The sequence below is a fragment of the Equus asinus genome, chromosome 2 (assembly GCF_041296235.1).
Source record: "Equus asinus isolate D_3611 breed Donkey chromosome 2, EquAss-T2T_v2, whole genome shotgun sequence".
In the NCBI taxonomy this organism is placed as follows: domain Eukaryota; kingdom Metazoa; phylum Chordata; class Mammalia; order Perissodactyla; family Equidae; genus Equus; species Equus asinus.
Genome location: NC_091791.1, coordinates 85,873,818 through 85,898,628, shown reverse-complemented (window position 1 = coordinate 85,898,628; position 24,811 = coordinate 85,873,818). Strand labels below are relative to the sequence as shown.

The 24,811-nt window shown below is 38.2% G+C and overlaps 2 protein-coding genes across 2 annotated transcripts in view; one reads left to right on the top strand and one right to left on the bottom strand.

Moving 5' to 3' along the window:
- The window catches only part of LOC123281061 (uncharacterized), a 104,733-nt gene extending 93,200 nt beyond the window's left edge, over positions 1 to 11,533 (bottom strand). The window contains exon 1 of the transcript XR_011496431.1: positions 11,397 to 11,533. The gene's annotated coding sequence lies outside the window, so the exon portion shown is untranslated. The remainder of the gene's footprint in view (positions 1 to 11,396) is intronic.
- A 14-nt stretch (positions 11,534 to 11,547) lies between these two features.
- TSNAX (translin associated factor X) overlaps positions 11,548 to 24,811 on the top strand; it is a 31,080-nt gene continuing 17,816 nt past the window's right edge. Inside the window, exons 1-4 of the mRNA XM_014865671.3 lie at positions 11,548 to 11,778; positions 12,228 to 12,332; positions 14,558 to 14,672; positions 17,418 to 17,548. Of these exons, the coding sequence (XP_014721157.1) occupies positions 11,763 to 11,778; positions 12,228 to 12,332; positions 14,558 to 14,672; positions 17,418 to 17,548 (367 nt within the window). The 5' untranslated portion in view covers positions 11,548 to 11,762. The remainder of the gene's footprint in view (positions 11,779 to 12,227; positions 12,333 to 14,557; positions 14,673 to 17,417; positions 17,549 to 24,811) is intronic.

Sequence of the window (24,811 nt, the reverse complement as noted above, 5' to 3'; positions counted from 1 at the left end):
TATTTGCAGCAAACAGGAGGCCACGTGGAAGCATTTCCAAAGTTGTGGCTGCCCCAAGAATGGGCCATCAGGGCCTTTTATTTCGGATGGGGAATGAATATTCAAAAGGGAGAGGTGGGTATTCGCTTGTGCAGGCTGTTGGAAAACACACTTCCACATACACTGCAGGTTATGGTAATAAGGCCTAAGCTCCTCCTGGAGAGATCTTAGCATTAAAAATAAGGCAACAGTCATAGGCAGTGCTCTTGTGGTGGGGCTTGGTCTGGTTCAGGGTGGTTGGTGATTGCATCTCTTAACGTAACAAAAAGAAAAAAACAATTTGGAGAAACAGTTAAATGCTTCTGAAACCTCCCTTGAGTTTCTTACGGCAATTAGTTGGTGACAGATGCATCATAATTTATACAACTTAACCTTGCCTATTCCTATAGATTAAGTTGTTTGCAAATTTTGCTAGTCTCTAGTATATGAATTTGTACCTAACTCTTTGTCTACATTTCTGCATAGCTGCCTAGGATAAATTTCAAGAAGTAGAATTGCCAGGTCAACTGGCGTAAATATTTTTAGAAGTCTTATTACAAATTGCCAAAATGCTTCCCAGAAGAGTTGCTCCAATGTATATTCCTATTAAATTTGTTAGTCCCTAACTCACTGTACACACAAAATACATTAATATGTTTTCCTGTGTATTTTTTTATACCTGATTGTGATCAAACTGTATTCAACCCTTTTTACTTAAATAACCATAACACTTTTTTGTGTCATAATATCCTAATATTATTTCCAAATACCCACTTTAGTCATTTATTTATTGTCAGATACTCATTTTTTTCCTATTATAATTCAGCTAAAAACATCTTAAAAGTAAATCTTTATACTTCATGGTATCCTTGATATTGCACAAGATAACTACAGAGACTTACTATTCAGGCTTTACTGGGTCAAAATAATATTATCTATCTACTAGTTAGATAATCACTTTAATATATAAAAAATAAAGATCCCATTCATAGTACTTACTATGAAACTCTAAAGTTCATAGAATAAAGTTAATAAAAACTATAAGGAACCTAGGAATAAATCTAACCAAAGTTAAGTGAAACTGTATTTACGAAGGACATAAAAAAAGGAATAAATCGAGATATAGTATATCCATAGTTTATAGATCTAATAGAAAACTCACCATAAATTCTCCCCTAAGTAATCTCTATATTCAGTGTATTTTAATTAATAAGTTAACAGTGTTTTTCATAGAACTTAGCAATCAATTCTAAAATGGATAGGAATCATATGACCCAGCACTTCTGCTCCTAGGTATGTAGCCAAGAGACCTGAAAGCATATGTTCACACAAGGCTTGTAGGCAAATGTTCATAGCAGTATTACTCACAATAGCCAAAAGGTGGAAACAACCCAAATGTCCATCAACTGATAAATGGATAAACAAAACATCGTATAACTTTGCAATGGAATATTATTTAGCCATGAAAAAGAATGAAGTACTGATACATGCAATGACAGATACATGGAATGACAGAGGTTGCTGTTTTAGATAGGACTGCTAGGAAAGTGTATTGGTTTTCTATTGCTGCTGTAACAAATTATCACAAACTTAGTGGCTTACAGAAAGCCACTTATAGTTCTTATAGTGCTAGATGAATCTTGAAAACATTATGCTACGTGAAAAAGGCTAGACATAAAAGGCCATATAGCGTAAGATTCCATTTGTATGAAATGCTCAGAATAGGCAAATTCATAGAGACAGACAGTAGACTAGTGATTGCCAGAGGCTGAGGAGGGAGGAGGGGAAGTGACTGCTAATAGGCACAGGTTTCTTTCTGGGATGATGCAAATGTTTTAGAATTAGATAGTGATGATAGTTGTACAGCTTTGTGAATATACTAAAAACCACTGAATTGTACACTTTAAAAGGGTGAATTTTATAGCATGTAAATTATATCTCAATTTTTAAAATTGTTAAAACTGATCTGAAACCATAAAACTCTGTAAAAACCATAAAACCAGGAAACATAGGCAGTAAGCTTGTTGTTGAGGGTCTTGGTGATTATTTTTTGGATCTGACTTCAAAAGCAAAGGTAACAAAAGCAAAAATAAACAAGTGAGACTACACCAAACTAAAAAGCTTCTGCACAGAAAACAAAATCATCAACAAAATGAAAAGCCAACCCACTGAATAGGAGAAAATATTTGCAAATCATATATCCGATAAGGTTAATATCTAAAACACATAAAGAATTAATACAACTCAATAACAAAACAACAAACAATCCAATTAAGAAATGGGCAGAGGATCCGAATAGACATTTTTCCAAAGATGACATACAGACGGCCAACAGGTACATGAAAAGATGCTCAATGTCATTAATCTTCGGGTAATTGCAAATCAAAACCACAATGAGATATCACCTCACATCTTTCAGAATGCCTATTATTGAAAAGACAAAAAATAGCAAGATTGGTGAGGATGTGGAGAAAAGGGAACCCTAGTGCACTGTTGGTGGGAATGTAAATTGGTGCAGCCACTATGGAAAACAGTATAGAGGTTCCTCAAAAAATTAAAAATAGAACTACCATATGATCTAGCAATTCCACTTCTGGGTATTTATCCTAAGAAAATGAAAACACTAATTCAAAAGGATATATACACCTCTATGTTCATTGCAACATTATTTACAATAGTCAAAATCTGGAAACAACCTAAGTGTTCATCAGTGGATGGATGAATGGATAAAGAAGATACGGTATATATATATACAATGGAATACTACTTAGCCATAAAAGAGAATGAAATCTTACCATTTGTGACAACATGGAAGGACCTTGAGGGCTATTCTAAGTGAAATAAGTCAGACAGAGAAAAACAAATACTGTGTGATATCACTTATATGTGGAATCTAAAATACAAAACAAAGGAACAAAGAAAACAAAACTCACAGATACCAAGAATGAACTGGTGGTTGCCAGAGGGGAGGGGGTCAGGAGTTGGGTGAAAGGCTGAAGGCAGTCAAGAGATACAAGCTTCCAGTTATAAAGTAAGTAAGTCATGAGGATGTAATGTACAGCATGGTGACTACAGTCTATAATATTTTATTGCAGATTTGAAAGTTGTTAAGAGAGTAAATCTTAAAAGTTCTCATCACAAGTTTTTGTAACTTTGTACAATGACAGATGGTAACTAGCCTTATTGTAGTGATCATTTGGCAGAGTATCCAAACATCGAATCATTATATTGTACACCTGAAACTAATGTAATGCTATATGTCAATTATGCCTCAATAAAAAAAAAACTGATATGAAACAGTAAAGGCCAACTGCAAAATATATGAAGAATATTGTAGGGAGAGGTTAAAGGCACTTGGCCTTCAAGAGATCGAGCTATATTACAAAGCTATAGGAATTAAAGAGAGTGTGCTACAGACAGACCCATGGATATGTGGCATCTTGATAAATGACCACTGTGGTGTTATAAATCAGTGGGGAAATGACAAAATATTCAATATGTGGTCCTGGGTCAGTCACTTATCAATATATATCATCAATTCCAGGTAGATTAAAAACCTAATTGGAAAAAGCACAAGTTTTAAACTTTTACAAGAATATGTAGGGTAATATTTTTATAATCTGATGGAGGAAAGGATTTATTAAACAAGGCTAAAAAAATACAAATATTTGAAGGAAAAGATTGATAAATTTGACTATATTAAAATCTTAAAAACTCCCTTTCAATCTATATTCCAAATACTAAAAAGAAAAGATAATTACATAATGTGATAGAGGTGCTAACTATGACAATCATTTTACAACGGATAAATGTATCAAATTAACATGTTGGACACCTTAAATTTACACAATGTTATATGTCAAATATATTTCAATAAAAATATATATTAAAAAAAGATAATCTACAGGGGCCGGCCCGGTGGCGCAGCGGTTAAGTTCGCACGTTCCACTTCTCGGCGGCCCAGGGTTCGCTGGTTCGGATCCCGGGTGCGGACACGGCACTGCTTGGCAGCCATGCTGTGGTAGGCGTCCCACGTATAAACTAGAGGAAGATGGGCACGGATGTTAGCTCAGAGCCAGGCTTCCTCAGCAAAAAGAGGAGGACTGGCAGTAGTTAGCTGAGGGCTAATCTTCCTCCAAAAAAAAAAAAAAAAGATAATCTACAGATAGCAGTAATATATTTGCATATCATTTGTTCATTCATTTATTCAACAAGTATGTATTGAATGTCCATTATGTGTCAGATGCTATGTTATACTAGGCAGTGGAGATTATCTCCAAGAATAAAACAGACACAAGTTCTTGACCAAGTGGAGCTTACATTCTAGTGGAAGACACAAGACAATAAATAAAATAAATGGTAAAATATATTTATGATATAAAGCATAGAAGGGAGATAGAAAGTGCCAGGAATGACAGAGGTTGCTGTTTTAGATAGGACTGCTAGGAAAGTGTATTGGTTTTCTATTGCTGCTGTAACAAATTATCACAAACTTAGTGGCTTACAGAAAGCCACTTATAGTTCTGGAGGTCATGGTTAGGAAGTGGGCATCTTTGGAAAGCCATTATTTGGGCTACCACAGAAGGCCTCAATGAAAAGCTGCCATTTTCAGTGAGGATATGAAGGAAGAAAAGAACAAGTCATGAAGAGATTTGTGGGAAGAGCAATCCACCAGAAGGAACAGCAACTGCTAAGGCCTTGAGGTGGGACCATGCCTAGCCTGTTTGAGAACAGGTCAAAGAGGATGGAGCAGAGTTAGCAAACAGTAGATGTGAACAAGGTAATGGGGTGGTGGTTAGGCCACAGTATGTAAGGGCTTGTAACAACTTTGACTTTGACTCTGAGGGAGATGACAGTCCTTGAAGTTTTAAGTAGGGGAGTGACATCATCTTTGTATATGTTAATGGAATCACTCTGTCTGCTGTGTGGAAAAATGACTGAAGGTGAGAGCAAAACTGAAAACACCAGACCAGTGTGTATCAGTTTTCTCTTGCTGCGTAACAAACTACTCTGAAACTCAAGTGTTTTAAAACAACAGTTTACTATTTTTCATGATTCTGTGCGTTGATTGGATGGTTCTTTTGCTCCATGGTGGTGATTGCTGGGGCCATCATGCTTTTGCCTTCAGGAGGGAGTTTAGCTGGGACTGGAATGTTGCAGAGAGCCTCACTCATATGTCTGGTGCCTCAGCTGAGTTGCTAGGAAGAAACAGGGGCTGGTCAGGCCTCTCTTTCCAACAGGGTAGTCAGACTTCTTACATGGTGGCTCGAGGTTCCAAGAGAGCTAAAGGGGAAGCTGTCGGGTCTCTTAAAGGCCCAGTAGTACTTCCTCCACATTCTATTAGTTGAAGCAAGTCAAAAGGCCAACTGAGCTTTTGGGGGAGGGGAAAGCGACTCCACCTCTTGATGGGGACTGAAATCTGTGTTCAGTTAGGAGGGTACTGCAGTATTTCAGGCGAGAGATGATAGTAGCTTGGACTAAGGGGGTAATAGTAGAATTTGGGGAGATTGGTTGTAATCTGAATAGATACTGAAGGTAGAGCCAATAGGATTTGGTCATGAAAAGTGTTTCAGTCTGCATGAGCTGCCGTAACAAAATACTGTAGACCGGGTGGCTTAAACAGAAATTTATCTTCTCACAGTTCTGGAGGCTGGAAGTCCAAGATCAGGTGCCAGGATGGTCAAGTTCTGGGGACATCTCTCTTCCTGGCTTGTAGATGGTCACCTTCTTGCTGGGTCCTTGCATAGCCTTTCCTCGGTGTGTGCACATGGAGAAGGAGCTCGCACTGTCTTCCTCTTCTTATAAGGCCACCAGTCCTACTGAATTAGGGCCCTGCCCTTATGACCTTATTTAACCTTAATTACCTCCTAAAAGCCCTATCTCCAAATAACTCACATTGAATTTTAGGGCTTCAACATATGAATTTTGCAGGACACAATTTACAGAAAATATGACGTGGAACGTGAAAAAAAGAGGAGTCAAAGATGACTCTAGTCTTGTAGTCTGATCATTTGGAAAGAGATTTACATTAACTGAAACAGGGAATAATGCTGAAGAGATGGGTTTTGGGGAATTGTTACATTCAATTTTGGACACGTTAATTTTGAGATACACATTAGACACTCAAGATGAGATACTGAATAGGTGATCTGATATGAGTTTGGACTGGATACATGAGTTTTCTGGACTGGAGATAGAACGTTGGGGATTATTAGAATATAGATGGCATTAAAAACCATGAGAATGGGATCAATACAAGTGTAAGTGTAATAGAGCAGAGGAAGTCTTCTGGAGCAATTCAATGCTAAGAGTTTGAGGAGATGAGGAGGAACCACAAAGGGTTGAGGAGAACTGGCTAGTGAGGTAGAAAGGAAGTCAAGAGAATGTGGTGTCCAGTAGTGACACAGACAATGACAACTGTGTTAAATGCTGCTCATAGGCCAAGTGAGATGAGGATTAAGTATGACCAGCATATCTAGCAATATGGAAGTCATTCGTGATCTTGACAAGAGCAGTTTCTGAAAAGTGATAGCCTGATTAGAGATGGATCAGGAAGAAGAGGAGAAATAGAGACAGTACAGGGAAGCAGAGAAATGGTGTGTAAGCTGGAGACAGAAGTGGAGTCAGATGTATTTTAAGATGGACAATATGATTGTAAATTTGCATCGTGCTGGGAATGATGCAGTAGAGAGCAAAAGAAAAAAATAATATAGGAGAGAAAGGCGAGAATTACTGGCACACAGGGAAGGGAAAATACCCCAGGTATTTGCACAGCTTATATTTACCTCCTTCAGATGTATGTCCCCTCCCCAGTGAGCTCTTTTTCTGACCATCCTATCTCAGTTGCAACTCTCACCCCACCCCCGGAAACTCTACCGTTCACATCCTTTTCTTTTCATCTTATTTTTCTCTATAGCAGTGATCACTTTCTAATGGTATATACTTTACTTACTAATTTTGTTGTCTCCTCTCACTAGAAAATAAACTTCATGAGAACAGGGATCACCAATTCTTACAATGGTACCTGTAACACGGTAGGTGCTCAATAAATATTTGTTGAATTAATAAGAAAACGGTTGTGTCCTTTACAGCACAAATTACATCATCAGGCATAAACGAGGCATGGAAACGTTTGTTGAAGATGATCAAATCTGTAGTTAAAGTACCTTACTTTTTTTTTTTTTTAGGAAGATTGGCCCTGAGCTAACATCCATGCCCATCTTTCTCTACTTTTATATGTGGGATGCTTGCCAAAGCATGGCTTTATAAGTGGTGCGTAGGTCCACGCCCAGGATTTGCACTGGCAAAGCCCAGCGCAGAAGCAAAGCGTGAGAACTTAACCGCCACGCTACTGGGCCAGCCCTGTATTTTACGTATTTTTAATTACAGATTATTAAAAATAAATTTAAGCCATATTGCTTATTACTTTTCCCTAATAACATTGCAGTATGTCTATATAACTACATGTATATATTTACAGGACTTGAAAAGAATGTTTCCCATCACTCTTTTTAAAATCTTTTAACAGCTTTATGGAGACATAATTCACTGATTTACAATTCATCCATTTAAAGTGACCAGTTCAATAGTTTTTAGTATATTCCAGATATGTGCAATCATCATCAGTTTTAGAACATCTTTATCAGCTGAAAAAGAAACCCCACACTCTTTAGCCGTCACTCATCTATACCCCTCTCCCGTGCGTCTCAGCTCCAAGCAACTGCGAGTCTAGTCTCCATAGACTTGCCTATTCTAAATATTTCAAATAAATGTAATCATACAATATGAGGTCTTTTTGTGACTGGTTTCTTTCACTTAGTATAATGTTTCCAAGGTTCATTCATATTGCAGCATGGATAGCATTTCATTTCTTTCTATTGATAAATAATATTCCATTGTATGGTCATACCACATTTTGTTTATCCATTCATCTGTTGATGGACGTTTGGGTGCTTTCCACCTTCCTGTTATTGTGAATAGTACCGCTGTGAACATCCACATACAAGGTGTACACCTAGCAGTGGAATTACTGGGTCATAAGGTAATTCTATGTTTAAGTTTTTCAGACTGCCAAACTATCTTCTACAGTGGAGGCACCATCTTACATTTCTACCAGCAATGGATGAGAGTGCCAATTTCTCCATATCCCCATTAACACTTGTTATTTTCTACTTTTTTGATTATAGCCATCCTTGTGGATGTGAAGTGGTATCTCATTGTAGTTTTGCCCATCCCTCTTCACTCCCTCAAATACCAGCTTCTCTCTCCAGTAAAGAACTGGAACATTATTTTCTCCTACTAAGTCCTAGCATTGCTTGAAAAACAAATCTGTGAGTTGGTATGTGTACACTTCACAATATCACTATGGACATACGGGTACCTTTTAAATACTAGAGTTATCACTTTAAAAATGGTCACTAAAGGGGGCTGGCCCCGCGGCTGAGTGGTTAAGTTCGCGCGCTCTGCTGCAGGCGTCCCAGTGTTTCGTTGGTTCGAATCCTGGGCACGGACATGGCACTGCTCGTCAGACCACGCTGAGGCAGCGTCCCACATACCACAACTAGAAGAACCTACAACGAGAAATATACAACTATGTACTGGGGGGCTTTGGGGAGAAAAAGGAAAAAAAAATAAAATCTTTAAAAATGGTCACTAAAGATTCTGGCAACTCCCCATGATATATCCCAACCCCTCTCCGCCCACGTTCATATAATAACTACGTAAGGTAAATGCTGAAACAGAAAATCCCTTGAGGGCCTATGTTTCTTCTCTTGATTACAGCCATGCATCTCTTAACAATGGGACACATTCTGAGAAATACATCATTAGGTGATTTTGTGGTTGTGCAAACATCACAGAATGTACTTACACAAATCTAGATGGCATAGACTATTATACATCTAGGCAATATGGTACTAATCTTATGGGATCACCATTGTATATGCAGTCCATCATTGACCAAAATGTCATTATGCAGTGCATGACCATTTATGATTTTTTTCAATACCGAAAATCAACTTTGATATGTGATTTTTTTTTTTCCCGTATAGGTGACAAATGTGAGGATTTATAAACTGCATAAAAACAGGTGTGTTTAAAAGCCTTAGAGTTTTATTCAGAGTCAAATGTGGGCAATTAGAATGCAACAGCAGGAGGAGGAAAGAACACCATTCCAGAGCTAAGGTCTTACTGAAATCTTTACCTTCTTATTCCTGACCTGGGGTGATAGTTTTCCTTTAAAAACAAACAAAAATATGTTTTGCCAAATACCAAAACTATGTGTATGCCTCTGAAGCAATAAAACCAGGAGACAGTCAAGGTGAAGGTGCCTTCTGCAGGTTGTCAGAGATTGAAAGGTATTTCCTGACAAAGGAGTAGCTATGGTTGGGACACCTAGGGTCACTGCGTATGGAAATAAATGCTTGGAAAGTGTCACCGGGATTCACCTTCATTAAGTACTCTGAGAAGTCATTACAGGTTGTGAAACAGCGTTCTGATCCTTAAATTTATGGAACACAGTGAAAAGCAGTTCAAGCAACATAGCTGTAGTTGAACAGCTGAACAGGAGTGGTGGCTGGAGAAAGGAAAGCAATATGGCTGCTCCAGATTTAAAAAAACTTGAGGTCTAGGCAGCTGCTACTACATAGCTAGGAAAAATACACTTCTCCCAGACTATGATGGAAAAATAAGCATTGACTAAAAATGTTCATAAGTTACTGGCTTCCTTTGATCTAGAGGGAGTCACAGTAAAATGGCTACATTTATAAAAGAGTTGTCTATATATTTCTTTCGACGATCAAGTCATCTCTAATCAGAGTAGGCAGATACTGGTGGGTGATGTCAGCAGGGTCAGACCTCACACAAACTCAGAATTATTTGCCCAACATCCACAAAGCAACTGTTCAGCCCAGGTCCTCAGGAGCCTGTTGTATCCATGAATTTGACTAACCAATTCCTGTATTCCAAGAGCTGCAAAGGCATGATGGGTGGTGGTGATTTCTTGCTTTCGAGTTGGACGACACCCTAGAGATTACCCAGAGCAGAAAACCTTCCCAAGACACACTCCTGTCAGGGGCTGGAAATTGCCACCACATTCTAGCCAACTTGTTTCATTTACTGTTCCTTTGTTTCTAAATCAACAAGGAGGAAAGAGACTGTGTGTACAATACATGCCTACAATACGGAGGTTATTTGGAGAAATCACAACAGAATATTCTTTGTTTCCCCTACTAGGCCTAGGCCACCCAACTTACCAAGTCTTAGCCTGAGCTTACTTACACCTGGAGGATGCTGGATTGCCACTTTGTTACGCATCCTGATGATGGGAGGTCATTCAACAAACACTTCCGGAGGTTACACGGGCACTGTGCCAGCACAGTATGGGCGGGGTGGGGAACAAAGACTAATAAGTCTAAGATATGGCAGCACCTGCCCACAATTTTATTAAAAGCTCACAATTTAGTAGTGCACACCTGTTATTATTACTAACCTCTGTTTTGGAGAGCGACGTTGGGAGAAGGGTATCAAAGCTAACGTTTGAGCATTTCCCATGTGAAAGGCACTCTTCCATACACCTTACTATAAACTCACTTTGTCTTCAAATAATCCTATGAGGCGGGTACTATTCCATCCCTAGTTTACAGATAAAAAAAAAACTGAGGTGCAGGGGGCCGGCCAGGTGGCATAACGGTTAAGTTCCTGCTCACGGTTTAGGTGGCCCGGGGTTCACAGTTCTGATCCCAGGTGCCAACCTAGCACCACTCCTTGGCAGCCATGCTGTGGAGGTGTCCCACATACAAAATAGAGGAACACTGGCACAGATGTTAGCTCAGGGCCAATCTTCCTCACCAAAAAAAAGAAAAAAGGAGAGAGGTACACAAGTTAGCCATTTCCTTAGTCACGCAGTCACTGAGTGGCGGAGACGAATATGAAGGCAAGCAGTCTGGCTCCAGAGAGCCAGGAAAAAGGGCTAAAGCGAGAGACGACGGGGAGCAGGGAGGAGAAGGTGGCAGACACGCAGGGCCGAAGGGGAGAACAGAGGGTGGTTTTACCTTCGTCAGAAAAAATACCAATAACGCCATCAACTCATTGATTTGCATTATTTCCATCACTTTAGCTCCTGGCCTCACTGTGGGAAGTTTAAAAACTCCTAACTGTAAGGTTGGGCTTCAGTCCTGAGAAGACGTCTCACAGGACATCAGCCACTCCTTCCTTCCTCACAGCCTGGTCTCCTGCACAGGCGGCCGCTCCTGCGAGGGAACTACAACCCCCACTATGCACCACGCGGGAGGCTGGGTCCATGCTGAGGGAAGGCGAGGGTGTCCCAAAGGTGCCTTGAGGAAAAAAAAAAAAAATCACAATTTTCGCCGCTTTCCTACCTTCACACAGATCTCATCTCCAGGAGGCCGCCTCATCTTTTTCATTAACAGCGCAAACAGAGACTCGCGTGGCGTAGCTTCTGTCTTCAGGCACAGCCGAGGGCAGGCGCGACGACGGCGCGCGGGCGCGAGGTCCCCCGGGCCAAGCGCGGGGCGGAACCAGTGGCGGCGGGGCTGAGTCGCAGGCCGGAAGTGTGCGAGGGAGAAGAGAGAGGTCTGAGTGGCTGCAGGCGCGGCTTCCGGCCGGTGCGTCGACGTCGCCCGGCAGCAAAGGGCGCCTCAGCGGGCTCTCCGGCGGTCGCCTTACGCACTCCGCTTGCACCGAGGCCCTCAGTGTCCGCTCGTCTCACCGTAGGCCGTGACGACATGAGCAACAAAGAAGGTGGTGTCCTCGACAGCCTTGGGCGTTATTTACTCAAAGGGGGAGGCTCTCCAGCCCTTTTGTCAGATTTTCCACTTCTCACCCTTGGGGGATGCCCTCGCTTCTTGCAGGCCCGGGGCGGGGTGGGGGCAGCCCTGCTGATCTTCTCGGCCACACTGGCCCTCCTTACACCCTTCGTTTTGTTAAATCCTCGAGCTGTTTTTTATGTTAATTCGATCATTCCTCTCCTTGTGCAGATCATGGGACCCATTGGTGGAGGCCCGGATGACATGAGCTTAGGGTTTGAGGGGGAAAAGCAGAGCAGCTGAGAAAGCCTATAAGGCGAGGGCCCTGTGGGGCTCTGGTTTTAAAGGAAGGAAGGGCGGGGGGAGGGTTTGCCTGTGTGATATTTTGTCAGCTCTTGGCGAGGGAAGAGCCCTATCCGACTCTTTTCTCCTTTTCTACGTTAGGATCAGGAGGGTTCAGGAAAAGGAAGCATGACAATTTCCCACATAACCAGAGAAGAGAAGGGAAGGATGTTAATTCATCTTCGCCTGTGATGTTGGCCTTCAAATGTAAGTTGGCGAAGGGAAGAGGACTAAAGAGGTGGTAACGAGGATTCTTTAGCCGTGGGCTGCGCGAGGACAGCCCCCAGGAATTTAGGATGTGCCTGTGTGAGCCTCTTTTCCTGGAGGGTTTGCCGTGGTGTTAGGTCTGCCGCGAGAGTTGAGATTACGAAAGTCTTGACTTTTTTCCCATGACAGTTTCCCAGGTAAACATTAATTAATGAGCATCAGACATGCCACGCACCTGAAAATTATTGTGTCCCTGATATATATGTATGTATGTCATATATGTATATCAGATGTGTATATATGTGTGTATGTATATATATATCAGGTGTTTATATACATGTTTAATCAGTTTTTTATTGTGTGTTGGTTTTGTTTCCTCAACTAGACTTCTGAAGACGGGAACTATATTTTTGTTTTGACTATAGCACTTTGCACCCAGTAGGAACGCATATCTGTTAGTAAATCATATATATATATGTATATATTCATAATCCCTCTTTTCTCAGTGTTTTAACTTCATCAAACTGGTTCTCATTTCAAAACAAAACAAAACAAAATTCTCCCTCCTCTTGTCCTCAGTCTGCCACACTGGACCTTATAGTTTCTGTGGTTCAGGAAGCTGAGAGGGGCTTGCCTGTTGATTCTGACTTGCAGTCCTTGAAAGGCTCGATTGACAAGTTAGGCCTTCTGCCAAAAACTGGCTCTCTCTTCCTCTCTGCGTGGACCCCTCCATAGTGCTGCTTGAGTGCCCTCGTGTAGCATCTGGCTTCCCCTGGACAGAGAGCAGTCCCCTGTGTCCTAATCTTGGGCGTCATGCACCATCACTTTTGCTAGGTTCTGTTTGTTACATGAGCTGGCTTAAAAACTCTGCCTCGTATTTAACGGGACGGGAATTAGGTTCCACCTGTTGAAGGGAGGAGTCTCAAATAATTGATGGATATGTTTTAAAACCATCACAGCACTTGAAGTGATCTTCAGCGGTGTAAGACAACTAGTTGTAATTGAGTGGAGAGCCTATTGATACCGCTGTGTACTCAGTGGGCTAGAGCTGCCTGCTTCCAAGTGTGTTTTGCTGTTTTTATTTTCCTGCCTGCCTTTTCACACACAGTTCTTTAACCTTGGAATTGCTTCTAACTTGGTGCCCCCATTGTCCATCGGGTGAACTATGGTTTTCTTCAAAACCCAGCTCAAGTGGCTTCTATTTGAAGCTTTTCTGGTTTTTCTCTCACGCAGATTGGTGACAAACGTAGCATTCATTCATTATCCATCCTTCCATTCAGTCGTGAAGTATTCATTGACTATCAGCTATGTTCTGGCATGTGTTGTTAGTGAACAAAAAAATGTGGTTCCTGTTTTACTGAACCTGTTACATATGTTTACTGTAGCATGGTCATATTTTATTTCTTATACTGGACTAAGCTCTTTGAGAACAGGATCTGTCTTATTTAACTTGGTCTTCGTAATGACCACTGTGAAGTGGGGTCATTAATGTATTCATAATAGATAATGAATACATTTGGTTATCTTGAGATATTAGGCAAATCCTAGCCTAATTATTATCTCAATAATAACAAACTAGATGTATTTAGGTCCCTGTCAACTACTAATTTGGTTAATAGTTTATTCAAGTTTTGGATTTTTTTAATTCATGCAAAATACAGCTATTGGGTGCTCCGAATATGACAGGCAGCTTGCTAGGTCTTTGAAGTGACAATGCTTCTGAAATAAAGTGGTTTTTAAGAGTTAAGTGGTTTATGGGTATTTCAGTGACTAGGGCTTAAAAATTCAGAAAGTTAACGATATTAAAACTTATAAACTTTTAGTTTAAAAACTCCAGTTTCTTTTTTGGGAGATAATTGTATGTGATAAGGTAATTAAAAAAAAACTTGATGTAACTTAGGGAGATAGTTGGAAGTAATTGTTGTAAGTAGTTATGTGTGATAATCTCATGTTTACTAGACCAGATAATTTTTACAATATATACATCTCATGGTGAGACTCTGAGTGGTAAAACCCAGTTAAGGCATACTTGTATTTAAAGAAAGAATATTTTGGTTACTAGCAGAATCTTTGATTTCCAAGTACTTTAAAAATAAATAAGATGATTTTGTCCTCTTCATTTTTATGGAGTAAATAATGTTTGCTTCCTCATGCATAATAACAATATTGTTTGATGGGTTAAATATAGAATATGTGTGCTTAGGATCATAATACTGTGTTCTTAGCGTTTCAGCAGGAACTTGATGCGAGACATGACAAATACGAGAGACTTGTGAAACTTAGTCGGGATATAACTGTTGAAAGTAAAAGAACCATTTTTCTCCTCCATAGGATTACAAGGTAAGTAAATATCTTTAAAACTTGTTATAGTTGGATACAGTTTGATATGTATTTTATAAATGTATTTTGTAATGCTTTATACATCAATGGGCAATAACTTGCTATTAGAATAATCTGTGACTTATTCTGTGAACACTGGAGTCAAAGGACGGTAGCAGCAGGTAGATTTTTTTTTCTAAAGATTGGCACCTGAGCTAACAACTGTTGCCAATCTTTCTTTCTTTTTTTTTTAATTGCTTCTTCTCCCCAAATCCCCCCAGCACATAGTTGTATATTCTAGTTGTGGGTCCTTCTAGTTGTGGCATGTGGGACGCCGCCTCAGCATGGCCTGATGAGTGGTGCCATGTCCGTGGGCAGGACATGGCACCTGGGTCGCCAAAGCGGAGCACGAGAATTTAACCACTCGGCCACTGGGCCGGCCCTGCAGGTAGATTTTAAGAATAAACATTTTAATAAAAATAAGAGGGAAAAATTCTTCTTTACAGAGCAGCTGGGGATTTTGTGTTCTGTTAAGATCATTCATTGATATAGCTATTATTTGTGAAAATATTAAATTTTGGATGGTTTATTAGAGCCTAAAATGTTAAAGCTTTACTTGGATGACACATGCATAAATTTTAATATTAGATAAATGTTAAAATCTGCTTATCTTCCAATTCATTTTTCAACTCATTGCAGTCTGCCTTTCTGCCTTACAACTATTGAAATTGCCCTTGTTACCTTCATATTGCTAAATCTAGTACACTCTCTTCTGCTATTTTCTTATTTTACATTTTTGCAGCATATGATATTGTTGACTACTCTTCTTTGAAATTTCCTTTTCCTTCAGCTCTGTGACATTAATTTCTTTGAGATTTCCTTCTCTAGGGTTTTACTGTTTTATCTTTCTAGGTAGGCTCTGTATATTTAATAGATTTTTTTGGTTGCAAGTAAAAGAAACCAGCTTAAACACTAGCCTACGTAGAGAAGGAAAGTGAATTATAAAGATTCCGGAATATCTTATGAATGCATCTCCATCTTTCATCTTTGCTTCTTTGTTTGCTTCATATTTCATTTGACCAGCTTTCTTTGTGTCTCTGTTCCACATGGGGGTAGAAAGTGCTCACCCTGCAATTCGCTACAAGAGATTCTTGTTAGAAATTCCAGATGTCTCTAGAAGGAAAGCTATGATAGGCTTTACACTATGTATCTTATAAAGTATTTGAGGAAGACCAAACATAGTTTGTCATCTTTTTATTATTAAAAATATTATTGAAGTACTCGTCTATTCACTAACTTACAACTTTTAGGATAACTCTCTAATACTTTAATTTTTCTTCCACTACGTGGAAGTAAATTTGTCGTGCATAGATTTATTGGAATGTGGCACTGTTAACCTTTTCTTTATCTTACCTGAATCTAAAATTGGTTATTGCTTGTTTTATAAACAAATTCTCAGATAGCTTGTACACACTTGAGCTTGTTTTATGGAAAGAAGCAACATTGTTTTGATTAATTATGAACACCTTTTTAAAATACAAATTGCAATTCTAAAACAATTGCCATCAATATTCAGCAGTTTAAAGAAGTAATAGAACTATGACAGGAGAACTTAATGTTTTAGGAAAAGCCATGTTATTGTATAAAGTCATTTGTCCACCCAAAAATAATAAATGCTCATTATAGTAAACTTAGAAAATAATAATCTTTAGAAAAATAATAAATGACAGAAAAGTAAAGATGCTGAATGAAAGAAGTCAGTCACAATACCTGAAGATAGCTACTGTCAGCAGATTTCATATTTTATGTAGTGTTTTTTATTGTAGTTGTGACCATATTATACATGCATTTTTTGATTAGTAAACAGTTGAGTAAGCATCTCATTCCTAATGTTGGTAATTTGTGTCCTCTCTTCTTTTGTAATCTGTCTGGCTAGAGGTTTACCAGTTTTATTGATCTTAAAGGACCAACTGTTGGTTTCACTGACATTGTCTATTTTTTGGTTTTCTGTTACATTGATTTCTGTGTTTTTTCTTTTTCTACTTGCTTTGGATTCCTTTGCTCCTCTTTGTATATATTCTTAAGGTGGAAGCTGAGATCAAAGAAGAAACTAAGATCATTTCTTCTTTTCTAATATAGGCATTTAGTGCTATAAATTTTTGTTTTAAGTCTCGATGCTTTAGTATGCTACATTCCACAAATTTTGATATGTTGTTTTTCATTTTCATTCAGTTCAAAATGCTTTCTCAGGGAGACTCCCAGGCGCAACCTGGGTTTCTCATCCCTGTACTGTCACTTGGAAACTCCAAGCAATAAGATGGGACAGTCACAGGGCACATGTCCTTTTTTTCACCCATCTCTCAGGGATCACTGTCCCATGCTGCCTCTTGTCCAGTGTCTGAAAACCATTGTTCTGTGTATTTTTTTTAGTTGTTTCTGATGCGAGGATAAATCTATGTTACTCCATCCTGAATAAGAGCAGACATCTCCAGATGTCATATTTTTATGAACATAATTTTTCTTGCAGTTATGATCATATTATACATGCAACTTTGTATACTTCTCTTTTCACTTAATAGGATGTTATAGTATTTTGCATGTTTTTCCATACTTCTAATGAAATATAATTGCAGTTTTGAGTTAAAAGTATCCAAATACGTTCAATATTTATATAGTCTTATGTTAATTGATATTTAGATTATTTCAGTTTTTCACTGTCAAAGCATCTGGCTGATGTTCCAAAAGTTCCCAATATCTTAATTATAGTGCTCCTGATATGGAAGAAATATTGACTGAATCAGAAATTAAATTGGATGGTGTCAGACAAAAGATATTGCAGGTAGCCCAGGAGCTCTCAGGAGAAGACATGCATCAGTTCCATAGAGCCATTACTACAGGTAAGTCTAGCTTCACTTCAGTGGTAACATTTTTTTTAAAAATAGTGGATTACATGATTTATCTGTGAGTTGCATGAATTTTAATTGACACTTGGTGAAATATTATTGCCTTTAAAAAATTGGGACCTTCTGAATAGTAATGTAAAGGTAATCCAAAAATGTTTAATTGGCTTTATTTTTCTAACTGTGTAGTAGTAGTCATTAATAGATTTTAATAAAGTAATTGAGAAAACAAACAATAGAATGAACTTTATTCTTGAATGAGTAGGGTGTTTTTATACCAGGCACATTTCATTTCCCACTATGAGTATATCTCACTGCTGGTTTCAGTTTTAGTAGGTTCATAAAAGAGAGTGTATCACCTAGCCAGGTGGACTCAAACATCTCATAGTGGGAATTTTAGGATAGTACTGGATTTTATATATTCAGTTAAAAAGGTTTAGGGAGATCTGGATCTTGGTGATTATCACCATTTGCAAATTACTTGTATAAATACTTCAAATGCTTAATTCTTTCCTCTTCATTTGTTTCTTAATGTGAGTTCACTGACAGGAGAGATACTGTATGATTCAGACATATGCTAAAATTTGCAGAAAGACAAAGTCAAAGGTTGATTCATGTTTGCAGAAATATGTGAAAGTTCTGTATTCCTTTCTATCAAATGGCTGATTCCACTGAGCTCAGGTCAGTTAAACAGTGGGAAATGAGTTCATTTGGTATCTGCTCAGTGTATGTCCAATTTTAGTCTAAGCATTATGATGATTCAGTATTTGTATATATTGTGAAATCACCACAGTAAGTCTAGTTACCATACGTAATTTTTTTTCTTGTGATGAACTTTTAAGAGCTACTCTCTTAGCAACTTTCAGATATGCAATACAGTGTTATTAACTGTAGTCACGATGCTGTCCATTACATCCACATGACTTGTTATTTTATAGCTAGAAGTTTGCACCTTTTGATTCCCTTCACCCATTTTGCCCACCCCCTAATCCTCACCTCTGGGAATCACCTGAAATATCTTTTAGTTTGTAACAGAAAGTACCTGCGTATATCAGTTAAAGCTGGGTGTGTGTTATTAGAAATTGAAGTGATAACTCAAACAGTTCTATGAGGAGTCATTATGGTATATTCCCAAAGGAGATACATTCCCGTCATCACAATTTATTGTTTACTATCAGGTTTATTTGGCTTTTTAAATAGTATCACACATAATAAAAAAGATTTAATGAATTCGATTTGTGTTGTCAAGTGGTACAATCTTGAATGTGACAAATTTGGCTGGGTTGGGAGAGAGGATCAGAGGTGTTGGTGGGAAGAAGGGTGAAGTGAAAGCTGAAACGATTCTCTAGAAGAAAACGAGAATATCTTGATGACCTTTTGGTAGGAAAGATTTTTTTAAAAGACAAAAAAATTACTAAGTGCTAAAGGAAAAATGGATCAAGTGAATTTCATTAAAATTAAGAAATTCTGTTTTTCGAAAGACATCATTAAGAAGCAGGAAGGCAAGCTGAAGTTTGAGAGAAAACATTTAAATACATATGTTGGATAAAGGACTCGTGCAGAATATATGAAGAATTCCTACAAATCAACAAGAAGGCAGACGATTTTAAAAATGGACAAAAAACTTGAACGGGGCCTCCAAAAGTGAACATTCAGATGGCTAATAAGCATATGAAAAGGTGCTCAGCATCATTCTTTACTAGAGTAATGCAAAGTAAAACCACAGTGAGATGCCATGCATTCACCAGCACAACTAAATTGTAAAGACTGACAATACCATTTAAAAAAACTTCCGCAGTATATAGCTTTAAAACGTGCCTACTGGGGCCAGCCCTGTGGCCGAGTGGTTACGTTCACATGCTCCGCTTGGGCAGCCTGGGATTTCTCCGGATTGGGTCTCAGGCACGGACATGGCACTGCTCGTCAGGCCATGCTGAGGCGGCGTTCCCACATAGCACAACCAGAGGCGCTCACAACTAGAATATACAGCTAATATACTGGGGGGCTTTGGGGAGAAAGAAAAAAAAAGTGCCTGCTATATGATCACTTCTGGGTATGTACCCAAGAAAAGTGAGATTTACATACCAAAAGGCGTGTGTGAATATACACGGAAGCAAATATGAATCTCACATACATTCTGTTGGGCAAGATAAGCAGAAACAAAAGAATATCTGCTGTATAAATCCATTTATGTGAAGTTCAAAAAGAGCCAAAATTAATCTAGTAAGGTTAAAGGATAATGATTACCTGGGGGTGGAGATTTGGAGTAGGAGTTACTGACTAGAGGCTTGAGGAAACCTGGAGTGATAGAAATGTTTTATATTTTGATCGGAGTGGGGTAACATAGATGTACACGTATGTAAAAATTCATTGATTTGTACATTTAAGATTTATACAGTTTACTGTATATAAATTATAACTTTGTTTTGGGGGGGGGTTGAGGAAGATTGGCCCTGAGCCACAGAAAAGTCCCTGTTGACTGATGAGTTCTTAGCTCCTTTTCCCAAAGATGTTGTTTGTATCAGGAGATCACATCAATAATAATTCTTTGCAAGACAGTCCTGTGGTGAAAATATGTGCCATGTTTAGTGAAAATGGTCATGTCATTCATATGATCGATACTCTGTCAAAGCTCCTTTGGTGAGGTTTCTCTTGGGTAGTCTGTCATCTCTAGTTGGTAGGCAGGGCAGACATGTTTGTGGCAACTTTTGCTTATTCTCTTTGATTTCCTGAAATTTTTATATACCTCTGCCAGTGGAAGTGGAGTGGGGAGGAGGTGAGCTGGGAAATCTAGCACACTCACCTCTGTCAGTGCTCAGAGTTGGTTGGAATCCAGAAGTGGCATTTCTAGGCTGCAGGTATGTGGTAGATATCAGGGATGTAGATCACGAGCAGTCTTGTTTACTGGTTGTTTGTACGTGAGTATTACACTGCCATAGGAGTCCCAGCGAGTGACTGCTGTCGCTCCTTCCCCTGTAGCTGGAGTAGTAGCTTTAACTGTACTCGAGGTACATCCATGACAGGCAGATACTTCAATCACAGTGGTCCTGCTGCGGATAAATAGGTATGCCTGCATAATCTTGAGGGCTACTGGGTGGTGGAGTTGGTGGTGGGGGAGCAAGTCGATCTCAGAGTTTCTAGAAAGTCCTTCATCTGAAGAAGCACTACAGTCTAAATGTCTGACTACATCAAAGTAAGCAGAAATCCCATCCTACACCTTCTTCTATCCTATTAACTTGGATAACCAAAGGCAAGAGTTTGAGTAACTTCCATAATCTAGGTCATTTTTTCTATCACATCATGCAGTAAACCTATTTTGTAAAAGTTCGTGGCATTGTAATACATATAATAATTGACTACAGTAGTCTTCACTTTGACTTTAATCCATGCGTAAACTTTTGTATTTTTATAAAAACTTGTATATTTTCCTCAGTGTTGGTGCTTCATCATATGATGTGTTTAGATTAAACTTGTCAATTCCATGTTAGTTCATCGGTAAGCCCTATTAATCCTTGCAACTTAAAGTTCCCCAAATATCAGTGGGACAGCCTAGATTTGCTTTCTTTGGCTCAGTAATCTACGTTGTATGTCCTTCATTCATCAATGAGTAAAGTGTAAGGAAAGACTTCAAACAAGGGAAGGGATCATATAGATAGTGATAGGAAAAGAAACCTAGAAAATTGCACTTGGCTTTTAGAACAAAACAGAGAAATGGAGGAAAAAAGGCAAAAAGGACATTTCATTGAGTCAGTGGAGTGTTTTTTAAATAAGGAAGGAAGCACTGTTTCTTGGATAGAGTTTAGGTAGGGCATTAATAAAATGGGATCAGTCTTCAGATTTTCCCACTTTACTGTATCATTGAGGATTATTATAAGCATCGTATTCTGTTTTAGGTCTTTGTTTATGGTTTGTAAGTTTTCTTTGAAGATTACCTACTCATGGATTAAAAATTTAAGGATTCTCTATATGTCACTTTTCTGTAAGAAGACTTTAAAATAAAATGAGGTTCTTTAAATTGAAGCGATGATTTTTTTCTTAAAGTTAAGGAATAAAGCAGTCAAAGAGGTATGTGGGACTTAAAAATTTGCTCACATTTTATTTGATAAAATAAGGTTATTTATAATTAGAGCAGCATTAACAATATGATGCTTATGAATAGCTTGCTGCATGTAATTGTTAAGTGCTTGTTTTGGTGTTACTCCAAATAGTTGTTCTTTTGACTTGAAGATAAAACAATTCTGGCATTGAACTAAAGGAGTTCTGAGCTTTTCCTCATTAAGAATAGTGCTAATGGCACGCAGAGCATTTCCCTGAGGGATACTTCTGTGAGCCCAAACATTGAGTATCCTACTAATAATTGAACAACAACAAAAAGTTAGGTCTGTTTTCTACACATTTCTTATCAGAATAGATTACACGTTGTCCCAAGGGATGGTTAAACAAATAAATGATTAATTAGTTTCTTGAAATAAATCACTTAAAAAAAATTTTGTGCCCTATCGTGTTTTTGTTTTGCTTGTCTCTTGTTGAAAAAATAACTGGAGAAAATGTCCTTCATCTCAAAGAAAAAATATTTCTTTTCTTTTTTTAGCTTAGTTTATATCACTATAATAATGTAAAAATTGTCATTTAATTTTGAGACATTTTGCTGCACCAAATTGAGTTCAGACCCTAACTAATATTTTCTCTTATCCAGGAATGTGAATGATGGGTTAAGTGGGTGTTTTGGGCCAGTTGGAGATATTTTTTAAGCCATCCTCCTTTATATTCATGACTTTTGCAGTATCCTTAAGTCATAGATATTATTTTTACCACTTCATAAGTGGGGAAATTGAAGCTCGCAGGAGTTAAGCAACTTGCCCAAGGTCATAAGCTAGTAAGTACTACCATTGGTTTCTTACCATATGGATTTAATTTACCTATTGACTTTAGAACCTAACTTCTAGTAAAGGTTTTGTCTTGGCTTAAACTCACCTTCCCCCAAATGTTAAGGTTTTCCTTATAAACCCAGCACACATTGTAGCTCTGATGTTGCTCTTTTTTTCTCATAGCACTTAGTACCTTTTGACGTGCTGTGTAATCTCCTTATATGATTCTTTATTGTCTCTCTCTCTCCCCTACTAGAATGTAAACTCCACAAGTCCCTACAAAAGTTTTTTGTTGTTGTTCACTGATGTACGCATGTCACTTAATAGATATTTGATAAATGTTGACAGAGTGAAGAACAGAACTATTTTAAAAGGGCTTTCTTCTTTGTTCAACCAAATTCCTTATCTGATGATTTGCTTTTGCAAATTTTTATTTCATCATTTTTTGTTTCTCTGAAAGAAAACATGTTTCCAGGGACTATTCCTTAGCCATAATAGCAGAAGTAGGATCAGTATTAATATTTAGAGTTCCAAAGCTCATTATGTCAGTGCAGAGAAATTTGATAAAAGTTCAGCATTATTAGCAAAATTGAGAAGTTTCACTGAAAAAATGAACTAGGACATGAAGATCTGTAAGCCTTTGGAATAATAGTGAGAATAATTTAGTGAAAGGAAAGATATAGCTAAAAATTGAATTTGTCTGTTTATGAATGAGACTGAGTGTGCCAGAGACGTTAGTTAAGGTAAAGCTAAGTGCTGAAACAAAGGAATAAATTGCAGCATTTTGATGGCTTAACAAAATAGGAATCGTTTTTTTCCTCAAAGTCCAGGCTTTGTGATGGTGATTTAGTATGCTTTGCCCGCTTAGTCATTCAGGGACCCAGGATCATGGGGCTCTGGTATTATCAGTGCAGGGTTTCAAAGATGAGCCGGGGCATCAGCATGCAACTGGCGGCTTGTGGAAAAGGAGTGAAAGGTGTTGCCTGAGGTTTTTATGGGCCAGCCCTGGGAGTGGCTTAGATCACTTCTGCCCACATTTCTTGGCCAGTTGCATGGCCACACCTAACTCCGGGGGGATGAGAAATAATAGTCTCTTTTCTGCCAAGGACAGTGAAATATATTTGATGAATAGTTAATTTTTCTCTGCTTGGTCTCGTAACTTGTTGTCCATTTGGTGGAAAATCTAGGTATATGCATGTTAGTGGGTTTTAAAAATTTCTGAATATGTTTTGATTTGTTTGAAAGCATTCATTTGCCTAATGGAAAATAACTTTACAACTGAAAGAGTGGTTAGAGGATAACTGGTCCAACTACCTCATGTTGTCAATGAGCTTGGTCTTGGAATTGGGCTATCTGACTCGTTTTATCTGTTCTGGTAACACTTTCTGCTAGACCACCTCCTCTCTGATAACTGGTGTTTAGTGCTTCATACTGTAATTGTTTTCTCCATAGCCAAAGGCTTTTACCTGATGATCTCAGATCCTATATCTGATTATAGACAGTCATACTTCCTTTAATTTTACCTATACACATAAGTAAAATAAATATAGTTCATATTTGCATTTAAATGTGAGATGATTCAGTAAATGTTTTTTGTGACTATTTTATTCACCATTTAATAAGTGTATATATCATGCTGCAAACTTGTCAGGTGATACTGTGACCATGAGAAAATCGCTCTGTAGGCATTTTCTGGGTTATAGAAACTCAGTTTGTGAACATTCTTTGTAAATGTCTGATACACACTACTTGGACTGTGCAACTACAAGACTGTGAAGGTCTTTTAACCTGGTTCTCTTTTCATCTCTGAGCATTCCTGTTGCTTTTCTGAAATCATTTTTCAGAAAGTTACTCTTTTGAGCTAAGGTCTGTAAATTCATAGGGGGCTAAGTAGGGAACATGGAAGAGACAGCTTCTTACTCAGTTGTGAACGTTTGCACCAAGTCAAAGTCAAAGGGGTCCTTATTACTTGACAAACTGTCTTAATTTATTATATCTTAATAGGATAAATGGTAGTGTTCCATTAACATAATTTGCTATTCTTAGTTTTATAGTGCATGTAGGGCTAGGGTAACATTTTGGAAGAATAATGGCCTGTTTTAATTGTTGAATTAATGCATTGAAAAGAAAACAAATAGAACAAAAAAACCCACTGCTTTCTTTAAAGAAGTTATAAAATAGTGTCTTTAACAAAAATTAATGCCTATCATTCTTATTTGAATTATTCTCACTTCATTTTAATTCAACAGCTAGAGGACCCTTGTACCAGACTGATAATATTGTTCTTTACAAATCGTACAGTATAGGTAGATGCCTCTGCTTTACAAATGAGGAAATTGAAGTGCAGTGAAGTTGATAAACTTCTTAGTTCACAAAGCTAGTAAGAGCCTGA